Consider the following 23,303-nt stretch of genomic DNA (forward strand, 5'->3'; position numbering starts at 1 on the left):
TTTGCCTCCCTTTCCACGAAACAAAATCATGAACGACCATTATTTGATTGTATCCAATCAGAAAGAGGCCTGGGAAATAGCGTTTTCCCTTCTGCACCACTTCTTGGTGCTATGCATTCGGACGGCTCAAAAATTTTGAGCCGTCCGTTTTTGTGTGCCCACGCAGCTGGGCTCCAACATGTCGTTTCCATACTGTGCACTCTAAATTTGCGGGAAACATTTTGACGGATAACTCGAGAACGGAATACCGTACAGACCTGAGACTTGTAGTAGTACACTCAGTGATCTTGGTGTTTCAAGCAATCTGATTGGTTCGCTATCTCGGGCTAATGAGCATTATTCACTCCCTACGGAGTGAATAATGGGCCATTCCATTTAATATCCGCACCCCCCCTATTGAGGGCTCAGGAAATCCGAGGGTGGGGGGGGCTCGGAAAGATTAAGAAAATCCGGAGGGGGTAGAGGGATCATTATAGGCAACGTTAAGAGAGAAATCTGGAGGGGTATCATTAAAAAGGAAAAGAACTCTAAAGGGAAAAGTCTTGTGTGAGTTTACACCGCGACACTATTATTATTTTTATAGTTCGTAAATAAACAAAAAACTGATTACCGTGGAAGCAGAAGACAGGCATCGATTGATCAGGCACGTGTTTGCGCTTATTACAATGGTATAATAATAAAGATATTTTAGCAGGGAGCCCACGTCACAAAAAGGTGGTTTTCAGTGGGGCCCTATAGTGAACAGTGAACCTATAAAACTTAGGTTTTACATTTAACTTAACGATTCAATCTTTCTTTACTTTCTTACCAATTGCAAATTTCTTGTACTCCCGTGGCTTCTCCCGCGATCCCGTGCCCCATCCGATTAACCGCGAACAACTCTCACCAGTCCCTCACTTCCAAGGAACGCCTGCCAGATTTTAAGCTGTCGGACCGTCGGACCGTCGGACCGCGGAGGGCAATCGGAGGAGGCGTTCCTTCCCGCTAACAGATTCGGCGCTACATTTCCTTACATCTCCGAATGCAGGTCAGCCCGTTTGAGTTGCTGATATTTTTTTAGCAATTCGGTGAATAAATTCCCATATTGCGATATTTCGGTGATCTAGCTAACGGTGTTAAATATATATATATTTATACCTGTGATGTTAGGTGAAACGAAAGTGTTTGCGATGTTGTATACAGCCTTTAATTTGGCATGTCGTACTATCAGCCAGCTTGATCGAGTCCCCTGCAGTCTTAGTAAAGAGAAATAAACGGCTTGTGGATACACGTAACAAAGCGAAAGGAACCCGCCAAAAAAGGGCATTATGCTTGATCCAAACTGAAACAAAATGGCCGGCGTAAACTCGCGTTTCGTCGGCGTTTCTGAATCGCAAATACTAAGAATACAAGAAGATGCTGAACCAGAAAAGACAAAAAAAGGCTAAGAAATTTGGCCTGATGGTTTTCAAAGTAAGAGAAGACTACATATTTCGCAATTTGCAGCATAATGTCCACACAACTCGAGTACTAAAACGATAAACAATTGCTTACCGTCAAGTCGCTCTTCGCCCGGCATCGGCAGAAATGAATACCGCAGATTTATCGGAAGCAACATCAAGTGTTATTCAACCAAGATCCTCCACGAATATTCAGGAAAACGTGTTTGTGCAAGAAAACATCCAGTTTTCACCACAGTTCTGCACACATTCAGTATAATCCAAACTTTCAGGTGGATCCTTCGCCAACTGCTCTTTCAATTTTCAATTCAAGTGAACTTCAAATGCTTTAATTCAACGGTCAAAATGTTTTGCAAGCAGGTTTTTGATTCAGATTGCAGGTTTGAGTGGTGTTAAAGGACCATTTTGCTAGATTGTGACGAGGATTTTATCGAAGATTAACTAGATTTGACATGTTTGAAGATAAACTGTTTCGCGCATGTCGGTTAGTGCCGCTTGTATGTACGTTTTCCACGCATGAATTGAGAGGTCAATTAAATCGACTTTAAATGGTTTCCTTCTGAAAACTTTGAGATCGCTTGCTGTTGAGATCACTTCGTGTGTATATACTAAAACAATTATTCTTTGAAATCTCGGTGAATAGCGGCAGAATATTCACCTCGCCGCTCCGCGGCTCGGTGAATATTCTACCACTATTCACCTCGATTTCAAAGAATAATTGTTAAATATTCTTAATTTTTTTGACTCAATAGTTTCGGATTTATTTTTTTTGCGGCGTGACAGTGAAAACCACCTATAAAAGAAAATTTTATAAAATTTGAGAAAAACATCCCACGGCATTTGCATGCTATGCCATGGATGCCGTGACCATCATTGCGTGACTTATGTGTGTGCCCAAAGCAATGAAATCACGCGAGGCGGAGCGAGGGTTTTTGCTGGTTGTATCCATTTCCTTCAAATGAAATCTTCTTGTAAAATATTTAAACCAAATTAAAAGCATTGCATGTGGCGATCAACTAATCAGTTCTTATGAGTTAAGTAGATTGAAAACGCTGGGGCAAAGGTTAGTTATAGACCGTACCACTGACGCGCGGTGACGACTTACCATATTTGGAAGTGAGCCTTTCAAACATTCTCTGCGCTCTGTGGGTTGTGGAAGCGCTTTCGCTTCGTTGTCAGTTCAGCTTTAGAGGCCTGCAATCTCGGGACGTAGCGTCACCCTCAATAGAGAAAAGAAAGCTTGATATGTAAGATTACACTGTCACCTATTATCAAGTTTGCTGATTCTTCGATCCAGTGTGAGTGATGCAAACGGACGATCAAGGTATGCATGATTTCATTCACCATGTTTTGACTTGATTTACACGGGAACTAAGGTAATAAATGGACTTTATAAGCCCATTTTGCTTCAAAAAGGTTATTGTACGAATAGAGTTGATCTTAATCTCGTTAGATGTAGTTAATTTAGTTTAACAAAAGGGAATAACTCCACCGAAGTTGATCGCGCACTTGTGCTTAAACTTCCGCTTCCAGTTGCTAAGATTTGCATGTAAGCTAAATTGTGAGTGTTCGGATTCAAAATAATCACCTTGGCTTTGTAAATCGGGGTTTTAGTAGTATTAAATCTTTGTGAACGTTTTTTGAATTAGTTATTTTGGTCGTATTCCTGAAATGTATTTGAACGTGAGATTTCTAGAAGCATGATACTGCATTAATTATTGTTTGGACCACTTCCAACTTTACTGCATAATCACGAGGCCTGAGTAGTTAACAATTATTCACGGAAGTGGAGGCGAATAGTGGTGGATATTTAAAGCGGCTCAGTAAATATCCACCACATTCACTAATTATAAATATTTAAGGGGTTGACACATGTGACCTTGCACGGGAAAACGTCATTGTGGTCATTAGACCACATTAAGCTCCTATATTTGAGGGAAATAGGGAATATTTTTTGCGCTGAAGGTACGAGCCTCTAGGGGGGCTGGGGGCATGTTCCACCGGAAAATTTTGCAAATTTAGGTTCTCTCAAGTGCCATTTCCGGTGTTTTGACATCATTTCTGAGTTATTCTATAAGGCCTTTGGTGCTTTTCTTTACTTTTGCTACACTCAGATCACAAAAAAGTACTAAAGATTAGCAATTTTTCTCTTGTTTTTAGAATTTCATGATAAATCAGGAGAATCTGATAAAAATCGGGAGAATGGGAGGCATTGCATCAAATTGGTAGACTCCCGATCAAATCTGGAGGGTTGGAATCTCTGTAGATCCTCGGGCAATTGCCGGGCACCTAACACGGGTATATTAGGGGATTACTTTTCTAACACATTAGCCCTGGTGCAGAGATGTGTGTTTCTTGGAATCACCCTCAAAACAAGAGTATTATACTCCAAACCATGCTCATTTGCAGTCGTTGATCTCTCATTTCATGGTGAAATTCCTGACTACACTCCCTCTTCTCCCCCCCCCCCCCCACCATTTTCCCACAAAGAAGGGAATTTTCCCTGGGGGAGGAGGAGGGGGGAACTTCTCGCCCAGAATACCTACAGTATATGGGTATGCATTGCTCAATGGGGGGAATCAATTTTAGAGACCATTCCTAGAAGGGGATATGATTATTTTGCATGCATGGAAGTTTAAAATTATCAGCAGCCAGAACGGGTATTAAAGGGACAGTATCTTAGAGAAGTCTTCTAAGTTTTTGTGTGAACTGTCATAGAATTATGAGGGTGCACTCAGTGATCCCCAAAATAACCTTTGAAGAACAAAATAAAGTTACATATTAATTTCCCAAGGTGTGAATAAGCATAATCAATGATATTAAAGTGATTTTCTTCCAAGTAACACTGTCAAACTTGAAAACGTCGGCTAGATTTTTTCAAGTTTTAGGCCACTACTTTCCTATCCGTCCATAGCCAAACCGCATCTTAACAATTTTTTTGACTAGTACAGTGCAGTTTAGCAAAGCCACTGTCACTGTTAGTGGATTTCCAGTTATTAATACATGTATCAACACCTTCATTGCATTTTCAAGTAGCACTAAATCATGGTGACACTGTCCCTTTAAAAATTGACCTATTTCTAGAACAGGGTATCATTTTGAATGTAAGTTCTTTCTAAAATGAGGTGCTAATTTGGAGAGCTGGGTGGCACATACCTATATCCAAAACATATATGAGTAACCCCTCCCACCCAAGGTGAGATGTAAGGAGATGTCACCCAATTAAACCACAAAAATGTGTCCGAAATATCTAAATAGATTCCCTCGAAATTGCCAAAATTGGTGTAAAAACATAATATTTCAAGCACTTGTTTACGTATTCGGGGGAGTTGATGACTAGAAGACTGAGTGACTGGGTAAACAGGGGACTGGGAGGTTCAGTCCGTATCCTTCTGCGAGACTCTAGGATAATGCATGAGGGTTGGCATAGATGTAATAGTATTTTGTGCCAAACCATGTTCAGCTGCAGTTAAGCTTGTATAGCTTTTAAATTCTGCCAGCAAAATCTCTACCTGCACCCCCTTCCCCACCCACCACACCCCGTCCATCATTGCAGACAAAAATCCCATGTGCTTGTGGGGTATTGATTACATATCAAACTGTGGAAAACAAACCTTTCAACAAGCTGACTTTTTTGTAACACATACATTAATTTTGTGTATTATAAATCAATGTTTTCAGGGTGTTTTTATTTTTGTTCAGACTTGTTATTCATCAGCTGCGATATCTCAGCTGCAAAGTTGTGCTGTCTTCACTGTATTGAATGCTAATCAATGTGTTTTTATTTTGTTTTCTGTAGTTCACTTGACTTCCAAACCATCAGCTTCCATGTGTAACTAACTGGCCCAGTGTCGAGGGTGGATAATGCTATCTACCAGATAAATCACTATCCAGTGGATAAATATTGACAAGACAATGCATTGGATAGTGATTTTTCAGGTGGATGGCATTATTCATCCTTTTTAAACAACTCAGTAGCCGCCTGATAACTGTTGTTGACATCTTACATGTACCTGACTCGGCACCTGTAAAGGTGAGTCATTCACATCGTAAATCAATCCTTGACTACAATATATCTGTACCAGTTGGCTCTTTTTTACTCAAATTATTTAATTAAAATAAAATAAATAAATTAAAATAAAATGGGAATTTGCAGTGGCATTTTCACAGTGTGGCTCTACATCCACTGTTTCCTGATCGAATTGGAATTTAGATTAAAAGTGTTTTAGTTTTTCTGAAAGGAGCAGAGAAGCCGGAGAAAAACCCTCAAAGCAAGGACGAGAACCAAAAACAATCTCAACCTACATTTGACAGTGGGTCAAGGAATCGAAACCGCGCCACATTTGTGGGAGGCGAGGGCTCTCACCACTGCATTAATACAATTTAATGTATTTTTATTTACATGAACAAATGTTTCTTAGTAGACTGGATGCCTTTTAGCACGAATTTAAATTAAGCTGGACATACTTATGATGACATTATTTTGTCTCCTTTAATTTCTACTTTAGGGATCACTCAAGAACCAAGCTTTTACTGCATATAAAGACAAGAACAACAGTTTTCAGTTATTGTAAATAGTGGTGAGTATTGCTACCTCTGCTGTCACTTGCGCTTTTAAATAGATCAAGGTACATGACTGAACATGTGTGGGAGGCATGGTGGTCTAATGGTTAGTGTACGTGCTGGACTCTGGATGGAGCAGTCTGGGCTTGAACCAGAGGCTGGGGTCATTGTTCTCATAGTTCATCTCTAGATCTCTATCCAGGTGAATAAATGGGTACCAGCAAATTTAATGCTGGAGGTTAACTTTGCGATTGACTAGCATTCCATCGGTAGGGGGGGGGGGGAGAGGAGGGGAGTAGAAATACTCTTAGTTCATGCTTTATATGCCACAGAAACCAGTATTAAATAGCACCATTGGTATGGGCCAGTAGCCAGTCGACTGCAGAATATACATGTATGTATTTACATGTACAATTTTGTATCAAGGAATTTTATTTATTTGACTACAAATAACAATGATGTTGAATGCATTGGAGATGCTTTATGCATACAGTAACTATTTTTCACATTGAATAAACATGTACCTTATTTTGTTGTAAATTAACAGCTAATAGTTACAGTAGCTGTTTATTCTGGTTTAATTGTACAGTGGAATCCTGATTTTACTAACACTTACAACACTTACCCGGTACGTTTGATCATGACATAAGTGAAGGGCACTGCATACTGTATGGGTGGGGCAATGCACAAGATGCCTCCTTTGTAAAAATTTACTCCTAGTGGCTTCATACAGCCATCGATCGATCGCATCCTGCATGGATCTTAAAGATCCCATCGTTTAATTTTAACTTCATTTCGAGAATCCTTAGGTTATACCACTGGCATAGTTATTTTTGTAGAACGCTTGATGGAAAAACAAAAATTAACATTACAAAACTGTAATATTTTACTATCACTTTCCTAATGTCTAGTTTTTTGTTAAGATTTTAGCTACTGCTTTGTTGATTTGTAATAGTTTTATTTCAATGGTTGCTTTCTAGGAACATTCTCAAAATCAGTTGATAAAAATGGCAAAAGCTGCAATGGACACTTCTGGTAGCAGTTCAAATGATGTTCCACCTGAGCTAAGTGTTCATTTTCCATCCATAAGAGATATTCGAGCACCACTCAAGGATCTAGATGACACGAATCTGCCTGTTGAATTCCTGTTAGTGTCGGTTAAGAACTGTGAGTTCATAGCTTGTTATATGCAGCTCAAAGATCCTTTCAGATGCTGGTTTGATGGTGTTGGTTATGTTTACTTTGGAGACATGCCTGCAGGTCAAGAGAAGAAAGTGAAAGTTGCTTTGATAAGATGCTACAAAGGTTCCACTGGTCCTGGCAGCTCTCTGATTACTGTCAAAAATGCCGTCACTAAAGTAAGGCCCAAGGGAGTCATTTCTGTAGGAACCTGCAGTGGTCTGAACCCCGAGAAAACCAAGTTAGGAGATGTTGTTGTCTCAGCGAAATTAACAACGTATGCATCCAAAATAGTTAACAGTACTGAAGAGCAATCAACTGGCATGAGAAGTTATGTTAGTCGACATTTTCTTGACCTCATCAAACATGCAGGCGATGGCTGGGAGGCACCTTTGAAAAACCCGGAAGCACGAGAAGTGAAAGTACATTGTGATGGTGAGGTTTTGAGTGGCCCTGAGCAGGTCGGTGCTGGATGGCGGCGTGAGGAACTGGCTAAGTCCTATCCACTTGCAACTGCAATAGAAATGGAAGGTGAAGGTAGGTTGGTCTCCTGAATTATGATATTGCAATAAAAATAACACTAATAAGCCATGGTTACCGGTAATTGTTTGTGTGAAAAAGCTTTTAAGTAGTCTTATTTTGATCTATTTTCAAGTGGGCGCATTTTTTTGTTGGGGGGGGGGGGGGGGGGAAACACTGTTGTCTCAGACTCGTTCCCAGTCGCTCCCGAGGAGGTTTTCACTAGAACGCATTGCATCAAGGGAGGCCGGACGAAAATCGGGGAACGACTGGCAGAAAACGTCTGATTTCTTGGCCAATTTCCGAATTTCTTGGCCAGCGCTCTTTTTTGGCCACAAATGGGCTATTTAGGGCCGTTTCGGATTGATGTCCTGGAAGATGGTTTATCTAAACTAAACGAGTGCTTTGAAGACATCTCTTTCGATGGTACGTATTAATTTTTAAACTTTCGTTCGTCTTTTGTGATCGCTTTGAAGGCATAGCCGCATAGATAGAAACGATTATTCCTCTTAACTTGTTTATTTTTTACACAGTCGACCCTGAGCTTAATACCAAGGATGTCTCTGAAAGTGTTCAAATAGGTTCGTTTCATCTTTTTTTAAATGAACATTTTCCCTGTTTTGTATGTGTGGAATTGATTAATATGTTGTCATTTACGTATTTGCCATCTGTGTCCTCCCATGCAACTTGTTTACAATAAAATATTTTAAACTGCACATGTTTAGTTTATTTTTGTTCCCTATATTATGAAAACTGCTCGAAAATTGTATTTTAAAGACCCCAGTGATCTAAAGTAAAAAGTAAAGTAAATGGATGTGAGGTAATCGAACGAAAATAGCTACTGAATGTTCTGGAAAAATAGCATGAGTATTCGCTACTCGGTTTGAGATTTAGGAGTTGTAGGTATAGAAAGCAGATGTATCATCAAATAAATAAAGGCTTTAAAACGGTTTGCGAAGTTCGTTTGAAATTTCCGAAGTTCGCTGCGAACTTGGGAACTTCATTACGTAGTTGTCAATCAAATCGCGGACTTCGAAACGAAGTTGCGAATTTCACGTGCGACGAAGTTTGCAAGTTGCGAAGTTCGAATTGCTTTCAACGAGACAGTTCCAAGACTTCCGTCTATTTTCGATTGTAAATGGCAGACTTGCCGAATTGTATTGCTGTGTTTAGGGGCAAAAAGGACGAAAAACATAGCAGCTAATGTTTGAATTACTCTCAGCGAACAGAATTATTTACAAGTAGACTTCAGCTGAAACGTCTCACTTCGAATCAAGTCGATATGATGTTTTCAAAGAAACTAAGCTTACCTTTCGATGCAAAACACTCGCTGATGTATCAAGTTGATTTTCTGAAGGAAGAATCACCGCCCCCAATTAATTCGAGGTAAGAGTGCAGAGCGAAGAAATATTTGTAAAACTAAAACCAGCGGAGAACTGCAGTCGAAGGTGGAAATGCGCAAGGTAAGTTGTTTACGTATTTTTACCACCGAGAAGTTTCGTTCGTTTTTGACTTCAGTCTATGACAATTAACTTTCTTTCTATTGTGGCATTTCAATCGAAAATAGACAGAAGACGTACTTGAAAGCAACTCGAACTTCTCATCTTGCGAACTTAGCTGCACGTGAAATTCGCAACTTCGTTACGAAGTTCGCAATTTTATTGACAACTTCAAAATGAAATTCTCAAGTTCGCGGCGAACTTCGGAAGTTTCAAACAAACTTCGCAAACCGCTTGTCAAAAGTTTTGTGAAACGCTCTGTAATATTACCAAATTGAATTGGACCTCAGTTTCAGTATTTTGAGAAATAGTATGTTTGAAAATATTGGTGAAATACTTTAAGCATGGAAAGATCTCAAAGTGTACATTAGGAAAAGTTATGCTTGTATTAATATCATAAATGACTTTTTCAGCTATCTTAAAATTATTTGGATTTTGATAGTGATTAGGGATTATTTTGCACTTCAAAAGTATGCTACACAAGTAAACCTACTAGGTAGAAAAATATAGACAGGTGTAGTTATATCACTTATCCGACTTTCACAGAATCTACATGAAAGAAAGGCAAAAATGACTTTCCATGGGGAGTATATACAGCTAACAAGGCATGCACAGAGAGAAACAGAACTGTTTATTCTGGTTTGAGACTGAAGGAAAACTTAATCATTTGAAGAAAAAATACATGTGGAATCATTGACATGAACGATAGCATAAAGATATTGAAAACCAGTATAAATAAAATTTGGAACAACTTGTAACTAATGAGTTAATTGGATAAATGATTTCCTGTGTTCAGTGAGTTGCAGTTCCAGTAAAGGCAAGAACAGGTATGTTTAAACTCTTACATCTCTTAGGAGTATAGTATAAAAAATAGGCCCTCGTGTGTCCACATGTGAGCTTCATCTATGACAAATCTTTCAAGCACCTTATTTTTTTTCATTTCTGTAAATAGTATTTCATCCTAACTGTCACAACTGCTCCGAGGGCCAAATAAAAAAGATTGAACTGTGCCTTACTTTGAGACAAAACATGGTAGATAGTTTCTTGCTGTTTGTTTACTTTGTAATTATTAGCAGTGAAAGCAGTTAGGTAATAATAATTGTTACACCAGGTGACAGTAATGAAGGTATAGCATAACAAACCGTTTTCCCTGATCCAGTTGGCAATCTTTTCCTTTTTCTTTCAGTAATCTAGTTAACATAATTCCATTTTAACTGCAGCTATCAAAGAAAGTTAACAGAAGAACAGAAGATATATAAATTATCTTTTTTGTGGCCTAAAATTGTAGAATCTTACCAAAATATTGTAGAATATAGATTGAAAAACAGAAGTTATTTTCCAACTCTACTCAACTTTGACATATTTTACTTACAATCTTGCTAAATATGCACTTGGCAACAGTACAATTAAATCTGGCAATAAATTTTTGATTCGTTGCATTTCTCATATAAAAGGTTATGGACAGCAATTACCTCTGTTATATTCATAGGCGGTGAGCAACCGACTTAAATAGCTCCCCATCTACATTTGCTACAAATGGTTTATTTGATAAAATGGTAGACGATTTAAAATTTACCAATCCCGCGAGGATAATTCCACACAAGTACGATTTCATAGGTTAATATTTCTTATAATCAGAGTACTGAAAACTTGCAAGCACAAGTTACAAAAGGGTTAAGAACGGCCGACAGTAAGGGCCGAGATCTTTCCGTTAGCGACCCATTTGGCGAATCGCTCATATTATGCCCAAAGATACCCTTTGGTAAGACATTTGTAAAAATCATATTTAAAAGTTCCAGCGATTCTTTATTTTTCAGAAAATTACGAAAATTGGAAAACGGGGTCAAAGTGCGGTTTTCCTTTCAAGCAAAGGCCCAAAATAAGTTACGTGAATGAAGTCCCGGCAAAGTCTCAAAAAAACTTCAATTGCCGTAAAACTTCACACAAAAGCGGAACAAACATTACTTTACATTCTTCAACTGTTAAAAGTTCGAAATACGTTGATAATGTGATTTTGCAAGCCATTTTATAAACCGCTCTGACGAGCACCCAAAATGGCGGCAAGTTATAAGCCATATTCAACAGCATAAAAATACCCCTGGTACCTCATTTCTTGCAAATCTGAATTTATAGCCTCAAAGTATAATCATTAAACATTGACCATGCCAAGTTTCAAGGTCAAACTCGCAACGCTTCCTGTCTGGTATATGTTCGGTTCAAATAGCACAAGATTTACGGAGGTTGTCACTTTCAATTTGCCGATTAACTTCTAAAATTAATTTAAACACCATCGATTTGTAGTTTAGACCACAAAAGATATCCACTTGTCTGAAACAACATGTTTAAAGGTCTTAGAAGGCGGTACAAGTCATTTTAGCTGTAAATTTATATAAATTTAGAGTCGTCACCTTGGGCCGGGACACCCGCCGTAATTTCAGGCCAAAGTTGCCAAACCAAGGCCTTTCGGAAAATTTGGTGTTTGCAAAAAATATTTTTAACTATTTATTCCGTGAAATGTAGACATTTATTTACAGTGACTTTATCTTGAACGTCAGTAACAAATCGATAACACCTCCTGGCTTCCCTTAGCAGCAGAGAGCACATTCCTCTTTCTCGCCTCTTGGTGACTTTTCATCTGATAACTTCTTTTTATTTATTTCGTTTTTAAAAATCGTGTTGTTTTCCTGATCCAGGTCTGGTTTCAAGTTAGAGCACAGGAGACCCAAACGCTGTATTAGTTATACAGACTTTAAGAGGAACTAATATTTTATCACTATGTAAACCTGTTACAATTACCTATGGCCTCAACTCTTTACCTGCGTTCCCGGTGTTTTTTTTGCCGGTTTGGGTGCGTTTCAAACGTTAATCGCTCGCAATACGACGCGCCCCAAGAACTATTAACTATTTAACAACAATAGATGAAAACTTGAGATGTAATTGAGGCGCGTCGTATTAACATTGCGACCGACCGATAACGTTTGAAACTCGCAACGTAAACCGCCTTCGCTCTCATTCAAATCGCCCCCAAACCGGCCAAAAAAAGACACCGCGAACACAGGTTAATAAGAACATTTTTATTTTAATTTTAAGATTACGTATTACGAATAAGCACAAAGATGACGAAAGAAACGACATTTGAAGCAAAGGCAATAATTTCTAATATTGTAGATCACTGTTAACTCAAAAAAGACTGGTTTTGTAGCAAAAAAACGCACGAGCCCAAGAAAAAATAAAGTGATATTTGGGACAGAAAGTCGAAAAAACCAAAAGGCAACGGAATCCGTGTCCCGTTCGTGTCACTCTCCGCCATTTCGTTTTTCGTAAAACTAAAGTATCTTTATTTCACATTTACCGTTTTCAATAGGTCAGTTAATTTTTGACAGTTTTATGCTTTGCTTTCTGCTGTTTTTCATATTTTCTTTTTCTGGTACCGTTTTACCCATTATACTTTTTATTCTGTTCTTTATTCACTTTTCCATTTTCCCTTTGTATTATTTAGTTTTTCTTTTTATCGTTTTCCTTTTTGAGTTGTTTTATTCCTTTTATCTTTTCTCCATTTTTCTTTTATTCTTTTTCTGGATTCCTTTTTCTTTTCATCTTTTTTTCTTCTCCTTTCTTCCTTTTTGCCTTTTCTCACCGTCACATACCCAGTAACCTTTGCTGGCATATTTCGAGTTATTTTTCTCCATTTCCATGTAAGCTTCATTTGGTGCCTGGTGGTCTTAAAACTCTGACATGGAGAACTTTGTGCCAGTCCAAAGCGGACAAAAGAAATAGGCAACACAAAGATACTTTGTGCACGATTACTGCGTTGTCCAAGGTGTTTAGGCTGCAGGCCGAAACGATCTATCTAATGGGCGATGACAGTGTTGTATTGTCAGATCCAGACAAAATGGTTTTCGATGTGGCGAAAATATTATCCTTTGTTATATCCGTATTGGAAGTACATGGTAAGCAAATAACTCGTAAGACCGACGCCAAAGACAAGTTAAACCCCCCCCCCCCACCGCCACCCACCCGCCCCTTAGAAATCGTTTTTCGTACCAATCGTCTATATAGTTAAAAAAAATAGATTTTGCAAACACCAAATTTTACGAAAGGCCTTGGTTTGGCAACTGTGGCCTGAAATTACGGCGGGTGTCCCGATCCCCCCAACCCAGGACCCTCCAACAACGGTGACACTAAAATGTGTGACGCTGGGCTGGCCGTGGCAAACGGGTTGCCTGACTTGAATAACACTTTCTATTGACGTGAATCGAGTACTAAATGTTGTCAGAAAATGATTCGACTATTGTCCTTGATGCTTACAACAGTGCCTTTGAGATCAAAAAGGCTGATGTGGTATGGCAGTGAGGTGATGTACGGCTTTTAGAGACGGTATGTTACTTTTTCAGGGGCGAATGACGTCATCTCCATGCCATGTGCCATGTGCTTTCAATATGGCGTCCATTTTGGATTCGCGCAAACCTGTTTTGCTTGAAGAAATGACCGAAACGTGTACCCGAAGTTAAAATAATACCGAAAATGACATGGAAAGCATAACAGAGTTTTATTCAGGGAAGTAGGGTCCGCCACCGAACATCGTTAAAATAGTGGCCGTTCGTGAAAAATTATATGAGTTTCTTCGCAGTGACGCGACGGAAAATGGTAAGTTTATTTTTTGTTTCTCGCAAAAACGCAACAACAGCGATGAAAGGATAACAGGCTCAGAGCTGGCAATCCTTGTGCTTTCGACTGTGCTTTCTTCGTTCTTTCCTTCGCATATTTCGAATATTTTTCGCAGTTTTCTCCAACGTAAGCGTGAAGTTGTACCCGGGAGTTGTATCAATATTATTCAGAGCATCAGTGGCAAATCTTTCTTGGAAACAGACGCTGCAATTCGCCCCCGGTGATGACACCGAGTTGTGATGTGTCAACTCAGCTGCTTAGCTCAACCGATTCAACTTCTCCCTGTGTACAGACTTGTGAGACTCTATAATATACCAATGTATTCCCTTCGTCTACGTAGTGTTTGTTTCCCGGCTCATTTATTATATCTACGCAAAAAGTACAATCTGAAACATTTTTGCGATTTATTCGAAATCAAACATATAGAATCTTTTAATTCTTGAATATTTTACTTGCAGTACATCATGGTTTTGGATGCTGGTATTAGTTTTTAAGCTGCAAATCTGATTCACGCAAAAATCAGGTTTTACTGATTTGGCGGTTTCCTGTTTATCGTTGCCATGGAAATATCGATTACCTTAAAATATATATCAAAGCAAACTTCAATCTAAAACCAATATATGGTGTAATTTTCATATCGATCCGAGTCAGGGAAGATCGTTTAAAGGCCAATTGCAAATTGAAGGTATGGCCCAGAAAAAACTGTATCGAGCCACCTTAAAGACTTTTAGCCACTTCGCTTGGCACAAATATCAGAAGGCTTAATTCTCCTCTTATGGTTTAGAAAGATGGGTTGGTACAAGCAGATCAGTTTTCATCAGCTTGGCAATGTCACATTTTCTGCATGGACTTTTCATTGTAGTTTGCACATGACAAAGAAACCTCAAATATTAAGAAAATATAATATTATACTTCCCACCCCTTGCCTTCAGCTTTCCCTGCCCCCCTCCCCTATCACCCCACGCTACCGAACGCACTCCCCTAATTGCCAATTACTACTAGTAATAAGAATTAACTTTAATGTAATTATTTTCACCTTTTTACGGTTTTAAGCACAGTTTTATTGATTTTGTGTACTTTTGACATCATGATGTAATTGTCACGTGATGTGACGTCATCATCCTACGTGACGTATACCAAAAGAAAGATGTTCGGACATACTATATATCCTATAAGTTTCATTGTGATTGCTTAAGGTGGCTCCGTACGCGTAGTTATTCCAGGAGCACTCGTCCATGTCAAACTTTACGTCATATCTTTTTTGGCTTTAACGCGATGGCTATGAAACTTTGGGAAAACTTTTGCCTACAAATTCAGTAATAATATGATTTAATTTGATTTTAGTTGGTGAAAACTATTTTTAATGTTACTGGTGTTTAACTGGACCCCACGTTTTGGACAAAATCGCGTCCAGTAAAAAACTTTGCTGATAGATTTTTGCTAAATTTCTGGAATCAGCTTATATTCACTTGATACATACCATAGCCAAGTTTCAGGAAAATCGTTGGAGCAGAAGTACGGAAATACTAAGGTCATGTAATTTTAACTCTCATATTCAATTGAAAGTTTCCATACTTGACGCTCGTCGACGAAAGAAGCCACGACCCCAAATTTTCGTGAGAAGCCTCTCCAATGCTTGCTAAATCAGAGTGCCTAGCCGATTGTTGATCGTGCGAACCGTTTAAAAGTATTCGCCAGTTCTGTAAACATTACAAAATGCTTGAAAACCTTCTCCAACCTCCAGAGTTGTGTTTTGCAATCGAGGGTACGGGACAAATTTTTGGTTCAATCGAAGGGAATGATAGAGTTTCCCCTGTAGATAGCATGGATGGTTCCCAATAGGGGTTTCTGATCCCGCCATCCCAGCTAAGATTTTCCCTTAATCCCGTAATCTCGAAGGTTTTTATCGGCCTATCCTGATCCCGACCATTTATTTCTTAATCCATTGCATCAACGATAAAAGGCCTTTCAGTGGGTGCATATTCCCTCCAAGCGCTGGTCTTGAAGTCTTTGGTCATCGACAATACGGCATATATCTTTCCTGTCGTGTAACTGGCACGTGGAAAACACGGTTTGTGCACCTTTTCGCGACGTTCACGAAGATCACTACTTGATTTTCTATACAAGTACATTATTTTCTTGTCACGGGACTTTCCTGATTTTGTTTCTTTTAGGTGACATTTCCCGAATCCTGCCTAAAAACCTATTGGGGACCCTCAGCATCAATGCTGACTTTCCTAAGAAAATAAAAAGGCGTTTGGATCAAGACCCTTTGCTGTAGCATGACCTTTACAAAAAAATCTTGAACAAGTAACGGCATTTTAAGGGCACAAAATCCAAGGTCAAACTGCTGTAGAGGACTAAATGTTGTTGTTGAATCGGACGGTGATGATCAAGAGGCAAATGAAGTTGTTGAATCGAATGCAATACAATCTTTAATGCACTTTTGCCTTACAAAAATGTAATGGATGATGAGGCTCATGAGGCAAATGAAGTTGTTGAATTGCCGGAATGATGAAGCTCAAGAGGCAAATGAAGTTGTTGAATCGGATTTACTATAAAGCTGAGACAGGAGCCTATTCCTGGAGAGGCGATCAATGCTTTATGTTTAAACAAACATGCTATTTCACAATGTTTTAGTTATCAGGAGTTATGGTTCACAATTTAGAATTCACCTGTCATGTTCAAAGATGAATATTAGCTAAGCACTTTATAAAAGGAATATATAAAATTGTTAACACAAAACGTTCTCGATATTAATTGAAAAGTGCACATTCCCCAGTATGACAGCATCCGTTTTTGGTGGTTACGTCAGTAAGCACTTATGCCAGCGGGTCTGTTAGTAAGTCCGTAAGATTTTTCATGGGGATAACTGCTGACCGTCACGTTGTCAGAACTCTTCTTTAGTGGAAGAAGAAGAAGAAGTGCTGAGCTCGAGACATGTGGAAGATTATTTTTTGTCGAAAGGGACTTAATACTCATTTAGTAAGAACCTTATTTTTATTATTTTTTTTTAGTCTTACAAGTACCACGGCGGATTTTTTTTTCTTTTTACCACGTTGTCAGAACGAATACGACATTGCAGGCTCGTTTTCCCATGTCCTTTTAGGGCCTGATTACATGAGCCGGGCTGGCCCGGTTAGCCGGGCTGGCTCGGTTTGCCGAGATGACTTTCAGCCCGGTATTACATGAGCCCGGTTAGCCGGGCTGGCCCGGTTTGCCGAGATGACTTTCAGCCCGGTTTTAGCATAAATGATCAGAGCACGAATGATCTTAATCACCTTTTTCCGGCAATAAAAAAATTATTTGGTGGTTAATTTTTTGCACTTATGCATCTGGATGGGTTACTTTACCTCTACATCCTATTTAGAAGGAGTTGCATTGATTTTTTCGTCGGATATTGTGCTCAGAAGAGAAATTTAATGCTGGCCCGCTTAGCCGGGCTGGCCCGGTGAACGCGATTACATGGAAAATTTTCATCCCGGCTAGCCGAGATCCCGGCATCGCGATACCGGGATCTCGGCTAACCGGGCTGGCCCAGTTGTCATGTAATCGCGATGTTGATTTTTGTTGCGTTTAACAGACGTTCCGAGATCTCGGCAAACCGAGCCAGCCCGGCTAGCCGGGCCAGCCCGGCTCATGTAATCAGGCCCTTATACTCACGCATGAAACAAAGAAAATGGTGTCTGTTGTAGGTTCTTTCGAGGCAATGTTTTTTGTCCGTTAACGATTAAAATAATTTTTTTTTGAAGTCTGGAATTGAAGGAAATGAATCTGGAAAATACTCAACGGCAGAAACAAGTGGAAATCGAGGTCTTTAAGTCTTCGTTTCCGCGTCGTTTCAGTCAAGGAAGAAATTCGCAATCTGACACAGACGAAACTTAACCCAAACTACGAACTTGAAGTGGAGTTCTCAGGACTTGCACGCTCAGCTAAATGCAATAATTGCACTAGACACTTAGAAAAAGAAAATAAGAAAAAAGAAAATGTTACACAGACCAAAAAAAAAAAAAAAAATAAGGAAGGCGCTGGGTTTGAACCCGTGCTCGCACGCATCAGGGGCAACCACGCTAATCGCTAGGCTATCAGCTCACTCGAATAAATTGTTTCTCAATTTTAAGTTAACATTGTGTTTCTCCTTACTTGAGTGCATTGAAGGTTAACCGAAACGAAGAACCCGCAAAACGTATTTTTTAACGTTTTTTGACATATTTTCAATGTTTGTAACGTATTTTTTGTCGAAATCGCAAAAATAAAACACCAGTAAATACTGTCTCGTCAAAATTGCGAAATTTAGCACCTGCAGAATTAAGTATCAATAAAGTACTCTCCAATAAACCTAAACATACAACTCCTCTCTTATCATTGTCGTTTTTATTTACTACAGAGACGTAAACACGTGTCCTCTTAGAGGGCTTTTGCTGTTATTTATATAGAGTTGTGTTAGAACAAATTGCAATTGAGACCGCAAGTGCTATCATCTTCCAGTAGAATGGGCGCATCAGAATCCTTCCAAAATTTCTAGTGATCCCCCTTTTGGGCTCTCAGTTACGACTGATCCCCCCTTCTGTTCATCTAAATATCAAGTGACCCCCCCCCCCAAAAAAAAAAAAAAAAAAATCCTCCGCTCCCCCCCAGACAATAAATAATGGTCGGTCCCTAAAGTAATGTTTGTTCCGCTTTTTTGTGAAGTTTGACGGCAATTGAAGTTTTTTAGAGACTATACCGGGACTTCGTCCACGCAACTTATTTTGGGCATTTGATTGATTGCAATTGATTATTTTCGTTATTTTCTGAAAAATAAAAAAATCGCTGGAACTTTTACCGTAAATATAATTTTTGCAAATGTCTTACCAAAAGGTATATTTGGGCAAAACATGAGCGATTCGCCAAATGGGTCACTGACGGAAAGATCTCGGCCCTTACAGTCGGCCGTTCTTTAATACAGAACGTGTCGTGGAAATTAAAAAGATCCGACAACAATCGATAATAAAACAACAACAATAAAACCGGTGGAAACATATTTTTCTGTATATATTATGTTGTTACAAAAATTACAGATAAATCAGTGTATCAAAACAGTGAAACTACAAAATCTTACAGCAATTGCAATCTCCGACATCTTCCAGATTCACGCTTAAGCTTCTTCTGAAAAATTTATATCTCGCATCAGAGCTGTAATACTGAGATTCTTCTACATCAAGCCTGATCAAGCAAAGCTCAGGGCCCACGGAGGGTCGACTACTTATTGTACAAAAATGATCATCCAAACCGTCAGGAAAATAAAAGAACCTTTCGTTCCTACACTGGCTGCGTGGAAGAGGTTATGCCTGCAGCTGAAAAGCTTGGTGAAATGGCCTCTCTGCTATATTCGCAAAACTTTCCGGCGATATTATTCTCCCAGATCCGCCATCTTGAAAACATTATCTCCCAGTCCCTACTTTTTCTTTGCCCCTCCCAGCCTGCCCCGCAACCCTCGCCTCATTCCGCCCCAGTCTTTTATCGCCCTTAGGAACAAATAAGTAGGGACTGGGAACGAGTCTGCTGTAGTCTTATATTTTACCCTTCATACAACAACACATGTTACAGAGCATTGCAATTTGGGTAAATACAGGTTTCTAAAGGGTTTTCAAAGACTTCCCAAAGGGTTTCCAAAGGACATTAAAAGAGTTTCTAACGGGAGCTTTTAATGGGTCTCAAGTATTTATTGGAGATAGCTTACTTACCCGTTGAAGGATTTTTGCATCTCAGAGAAAAGGGCTTATTTTAAGGCGAGCTTATTTGGAGAAAAAGGTGCGGTATCTGCGTGAAACGTTCACTGAATCTTCGTGTAACAAAATCAAACTTAAGCGAACAATCGACCAGTGCAGAGCTCTGTATTACTCAACATTATCTCTATGTTGGGTTATATTATTCTTTTAGCTTGAGTGCAGTTCTTCATCCTTCCTTAGTTGAATGCATTTTATTGACATTAGTCATGAGCACCTGCATACAGTGTTAATGCCATGTTCTCTCTAGAAGGATGCGACCTATTGGCTACGTAGACCACCATTTTCTTCCTTTTTAAATTTTATTAATCCCTCTACACATCCTTCATGGAGTCATCAGCGAGAAACAAATTAACATAGCTTTCAACGGTTAAAAGAATTATAGCGGCAAAAACACTTTTCGGTTGTATTTTAATATAATGAATTCAGCAGCACAGTTAAGGTTCATATGGACGACTTTTAGATCTAAAGTCAACTGAGCTACAGAGCCTACATTAATGACTGAGGATGATACTTAACTAGAATCAAAACACTGTCATCCTTATTTATTTGTTTGTTACTGTTTCTCCCTCAAGTTGACACTCTTACAATGTCTTGTTTTGTTTTCCAGGTGTTTTCACGGCTGCATTTGATGATCAAATTGAATGGCTAGTAGTAAAAGGAATCACAGATTATGCTGATGGTACTGAGTGCGTATCAGAGAGCTGGAGACCTTTTGCTAGTGTGATGGCTGCTTCTGTTGTTGCAAAAATTTTGAGTGATCCTGTTGTTTTCCGAGGATGGCGCCATTATGACGGTAAGTGTTGTTTTCCGCTGGCTGAGGAACGAATTAAGCGGAAAATGTTTTTCTCACACACGTCTGGGAGTCTGGGTGCTAGTGTGCGGGGGGTTTAGGTCACATGGTCCGACAGGGTTCTCAGTTTTCTTGTTGCCGTTCGCCATTACCTGACTCCCGCCCACCCGCCCCCTTTTTGCAGTGTTGATAGTTGTATTGCGAGATAGTCATTGGTTAATTTTTACTCTTTATTGTGTGAGGCGCTTGTCGGGGTTATCGTTTTTTCGATTTTCAGTCGTAGGACTTGTTTTCGTAAGTCGTACATTTTTTCATGGTTGCCGGACAGTTGTCAATTTTTTGAACCTAATTTTTTCTAGTGATTGTTACCAGAGCTTTTTTCTAGTGTTGTTACGTTATGATTTTTATTCTGTTTTGTTATGACTTAAATAAAGCTCCCAGTTGTGTGTGAGAAATGTGCTTCCTTTAAAATTGTCTGAGCAGTCCAACAATTAATTAAAGACCTTTAGTGATGTCATGGCAGCTTATTGTTTCACAAGGTGTTGGCACTCTAGCTTCATTGATGTAATTAACGTCTTAGTTGGAGTTTATTCCTTTTAAACTACTTTTCTTAGGCATTTTGTCATCGTACTCTAATGTTTTGCCAATTTAAGAGCCTTAGTAAGGTGTTTGTTCCCTTACCGTGTTACTCTGTTGCAAGGACCGAGACTGTTACCAACTTGATCTCTGTTGTTTACTTTGCCCTTGTACAAAATGTACTGCTAGGATTGAGCTGATTAGTTTCATTGCTGTTTCTTATTCATTATTTAAAAAATTATTTTGCTTTTGTTTTGAAATTATTTTAGGAGTTACTTTCGAAGGAATTCTCCCATCAACCTCTCACACTGCTGTTGTGTTAAACTAAAACACTGTTTTTTTCTTCTTGTAGATATGAAGCGCATCAGTGTTAAAGGTAATTAATACCATTTAACTAAATCAAAAGCTCTACTAAAAAATACCTACAGATAACTCAAAAGACTTAACATGAAACTGTACAAAAAATTTACTTACCCACCCCCCTTACCTGATAAGAAATGCGGGCCCAGCCTGTACATGTAGGTTTACATGTTATCATGGCAGTCAGATCACTGTAGTTAAAATTCTAGGCGTATGTGACAGCTTGATTCAACCTCGTTCCCAGGGTCTAGAAGACCCTGGGGACGAGGTTGCTTGATCTACAAATGGCTATTGCCCCCAACCTCCTCCACATAGTGTCAAACGTTGCACGCATGCATATTTCCCGCCAAAACCTCCGCATACATGTATACGTCTTTTAGCCTCCTACGCAGACGTTCTTTGGGCTCGTCAAGTGATCCATCCCCACGTTCGCTAGTCGCTTTTAAGCTAAAAGTTTAGACAGTCACTAAAAAGTTAATCTTTTTACTCCGCTTATCTATAGGAAATTTAATCATTGTTATCCACCTAGTTAACTAGCTCATAAGTTTGTTTCCCAGTGCTATTTTTATAATGTTTTCCTACAAAAGTCATGCACATTTTTGTGTCAAATTCTTAGTAAGTTCAAGGCGGCGAAAACTGGAAGTGGAGTTGGAGTTTTGCATTTGACTGCTGTCAACCGCCTTCCTGCTTGCATCTATGAGCTGCTGTAGTTACATTGGCATCTGGGCAGTGTACATGAATTTCTGAAGATGGAGATCCCTTTTCAAGACACTGAATTTTGTTTGGAATTCTTTGAAATTACCAGTTTTTGTAAATACCTACTCTTTGTACTGCTAAAAAAATACACAACTAAGATAAGATGATCGTATTCTCTAGAATGAGGTCCCTATCCTTATTAATGTAAACTTGTTCTTGTTTTCCAAATGTGTTTAGTATATGCATTCATTTCTTTTAAGAGAATTCACAAATGTAGCACTCCTCCGACATTAATAAATTTCTTTCTTTCTTTCTTGCCGGATCTTTTAAGAAGACAATCAGAGTTCATCCAGCCAATCAAAGAGAGGGGCACCAAGTGCAAATGGTCCTTATCCCAAGCGCATCCAACTTGAAGGTATTTATTACAAAGATTAAAAATGTACTATTGCAGATTACATCATTTATGTGTCCTAATATGGCAAAAGATGCTTGTGAGAATATCAAAGCGGCACCAATTTTTCTCACCTCCACCCCAAGCTATGAGAAATGCCCAGCATGTGAAAATATCGTCTGTGCACCCCCAGGCAGTGTGTGTCTCTTACAGCTTGCTAAGTTAAAAATCAAAACTTGATAGTTAAATTAAATAATAAAGATGGTAAAAGTTCGATAGACAAATGGCCACCCTCCCCGCATGTCTGCCTTCAGGCTTCAGTATGACCGCAAATAAAGCAATAGACTACAGTAACATGAGCCCTGGGAAGTATCACACCATTTTTAAAACGGATACCCCCCCCCCCCCCCGGGCCCCCTCAATTTTTCTAGGCCAACGCTGCCTCACATTTAAGAAGTTACACACAATGTTTCCGCAATTCAACTTATAGCAAGACAATATTATACTAGGATTAGAATTGTTTTCTTACATACTATATGTTTCTGAATCCTTTCAAGTAACTTAGTTCTTGTTTTAAATCAGCCAAGTAAACTCTCAGACTGCTCTGACGTTAGAATTATTTCTCTTTCTTCTCATGGTTACGTCATCAGGAGAGCAGCATCCATCCAGGAAACCGAAGAGAGGGGCAAGGTGCGCCAAAAAACAGGATGCCAAGCGCATCAAGGTTAAAGGTATTTATTATCTGGAAAAGAAGCTCCACATTTGCAGTATTTATTCATTGTTTCCCTTTTTCATTCTACCTAAACCGATGAAGACCTAAGTTATTAGGTCGAAACGTCTATAAGTATTTTT

At 39.1% G+C, this 23,303-nt stretch overlaps 1 protein-coding gene and 1 long non-coding RNA gene across 6 annotated transcripts in view; both read left to right on the top strand.

The window, feature by feature from the left end:
* LOC144650661 (uncharacterized) overlaps nt 1–23,303 on the top strand; it is a 63,349-nt gene that overhangs the window by 30,836 nt on the left and 9,210 nt on the right. The gene's annotated exons all lie outside the window — the stretch shown is intronic.
* LOC144650582 (NLR family CARD domain-containing protein 4-like) overlaps nt 2,580–23,303 on the top strand; it is a 29,934-nt gene continuing 9,210 nt past the window's right edge. Inside the window, exons 1-8 of one of the 5 annotated variants that reach the window (XM_078510287.1) lie at nt 2,580–2,763; nt 5,239–5,472; nt 5,948–6,019; nt 6,983–7,718; nt 20,246–20,431; nt 21,357–21,380; nt 22,392–22,475; nt 23,102–23,182. In XM_078510287.1, coding sequence (XP_078366413.1) covers nt 7,010–7,718; nt 20,246–20,431; nt 21,357–21,380; nt 22,392–22,475; nt 23,102–23,182 — 1,084 coding nt within the window. In that variant the 5' untranslated portion in view covers nt 2,580–2,763; nt 5,239–5,472; nt 5,948–6,019; nt 6,983–7,009. The remainder of the gene's footprint in view (nt 2,764–5,238; nt 5,473–5,947; nt 6,020–6,982; nt 7,719–20,245; nt 20,432–21,356; nt 21,381–22,391; nt 22,476–23,101; nt 23,183–23,303) is intronic. The other 4 variants (XM_078510288.1, XM_078510291.1, XM_078510289.1 and 1 more) reach the window with 4 other exon arrangements.

This window comes from Oculina patagonica, chromosome 4 (genome assembly GCF_052425735.1).
Source record: "Oculina patagonica isolate OP01 chromosome 4, crgOcupat, whole genome shotgun sequence".
Taxonomy (NCBI): domain Eukaryota; kingdom Metazoa; phylum Cnidaria; class Anthozoa; order Scleractinia; family Oculinidae; genus Oculina; species Oculina patagonica.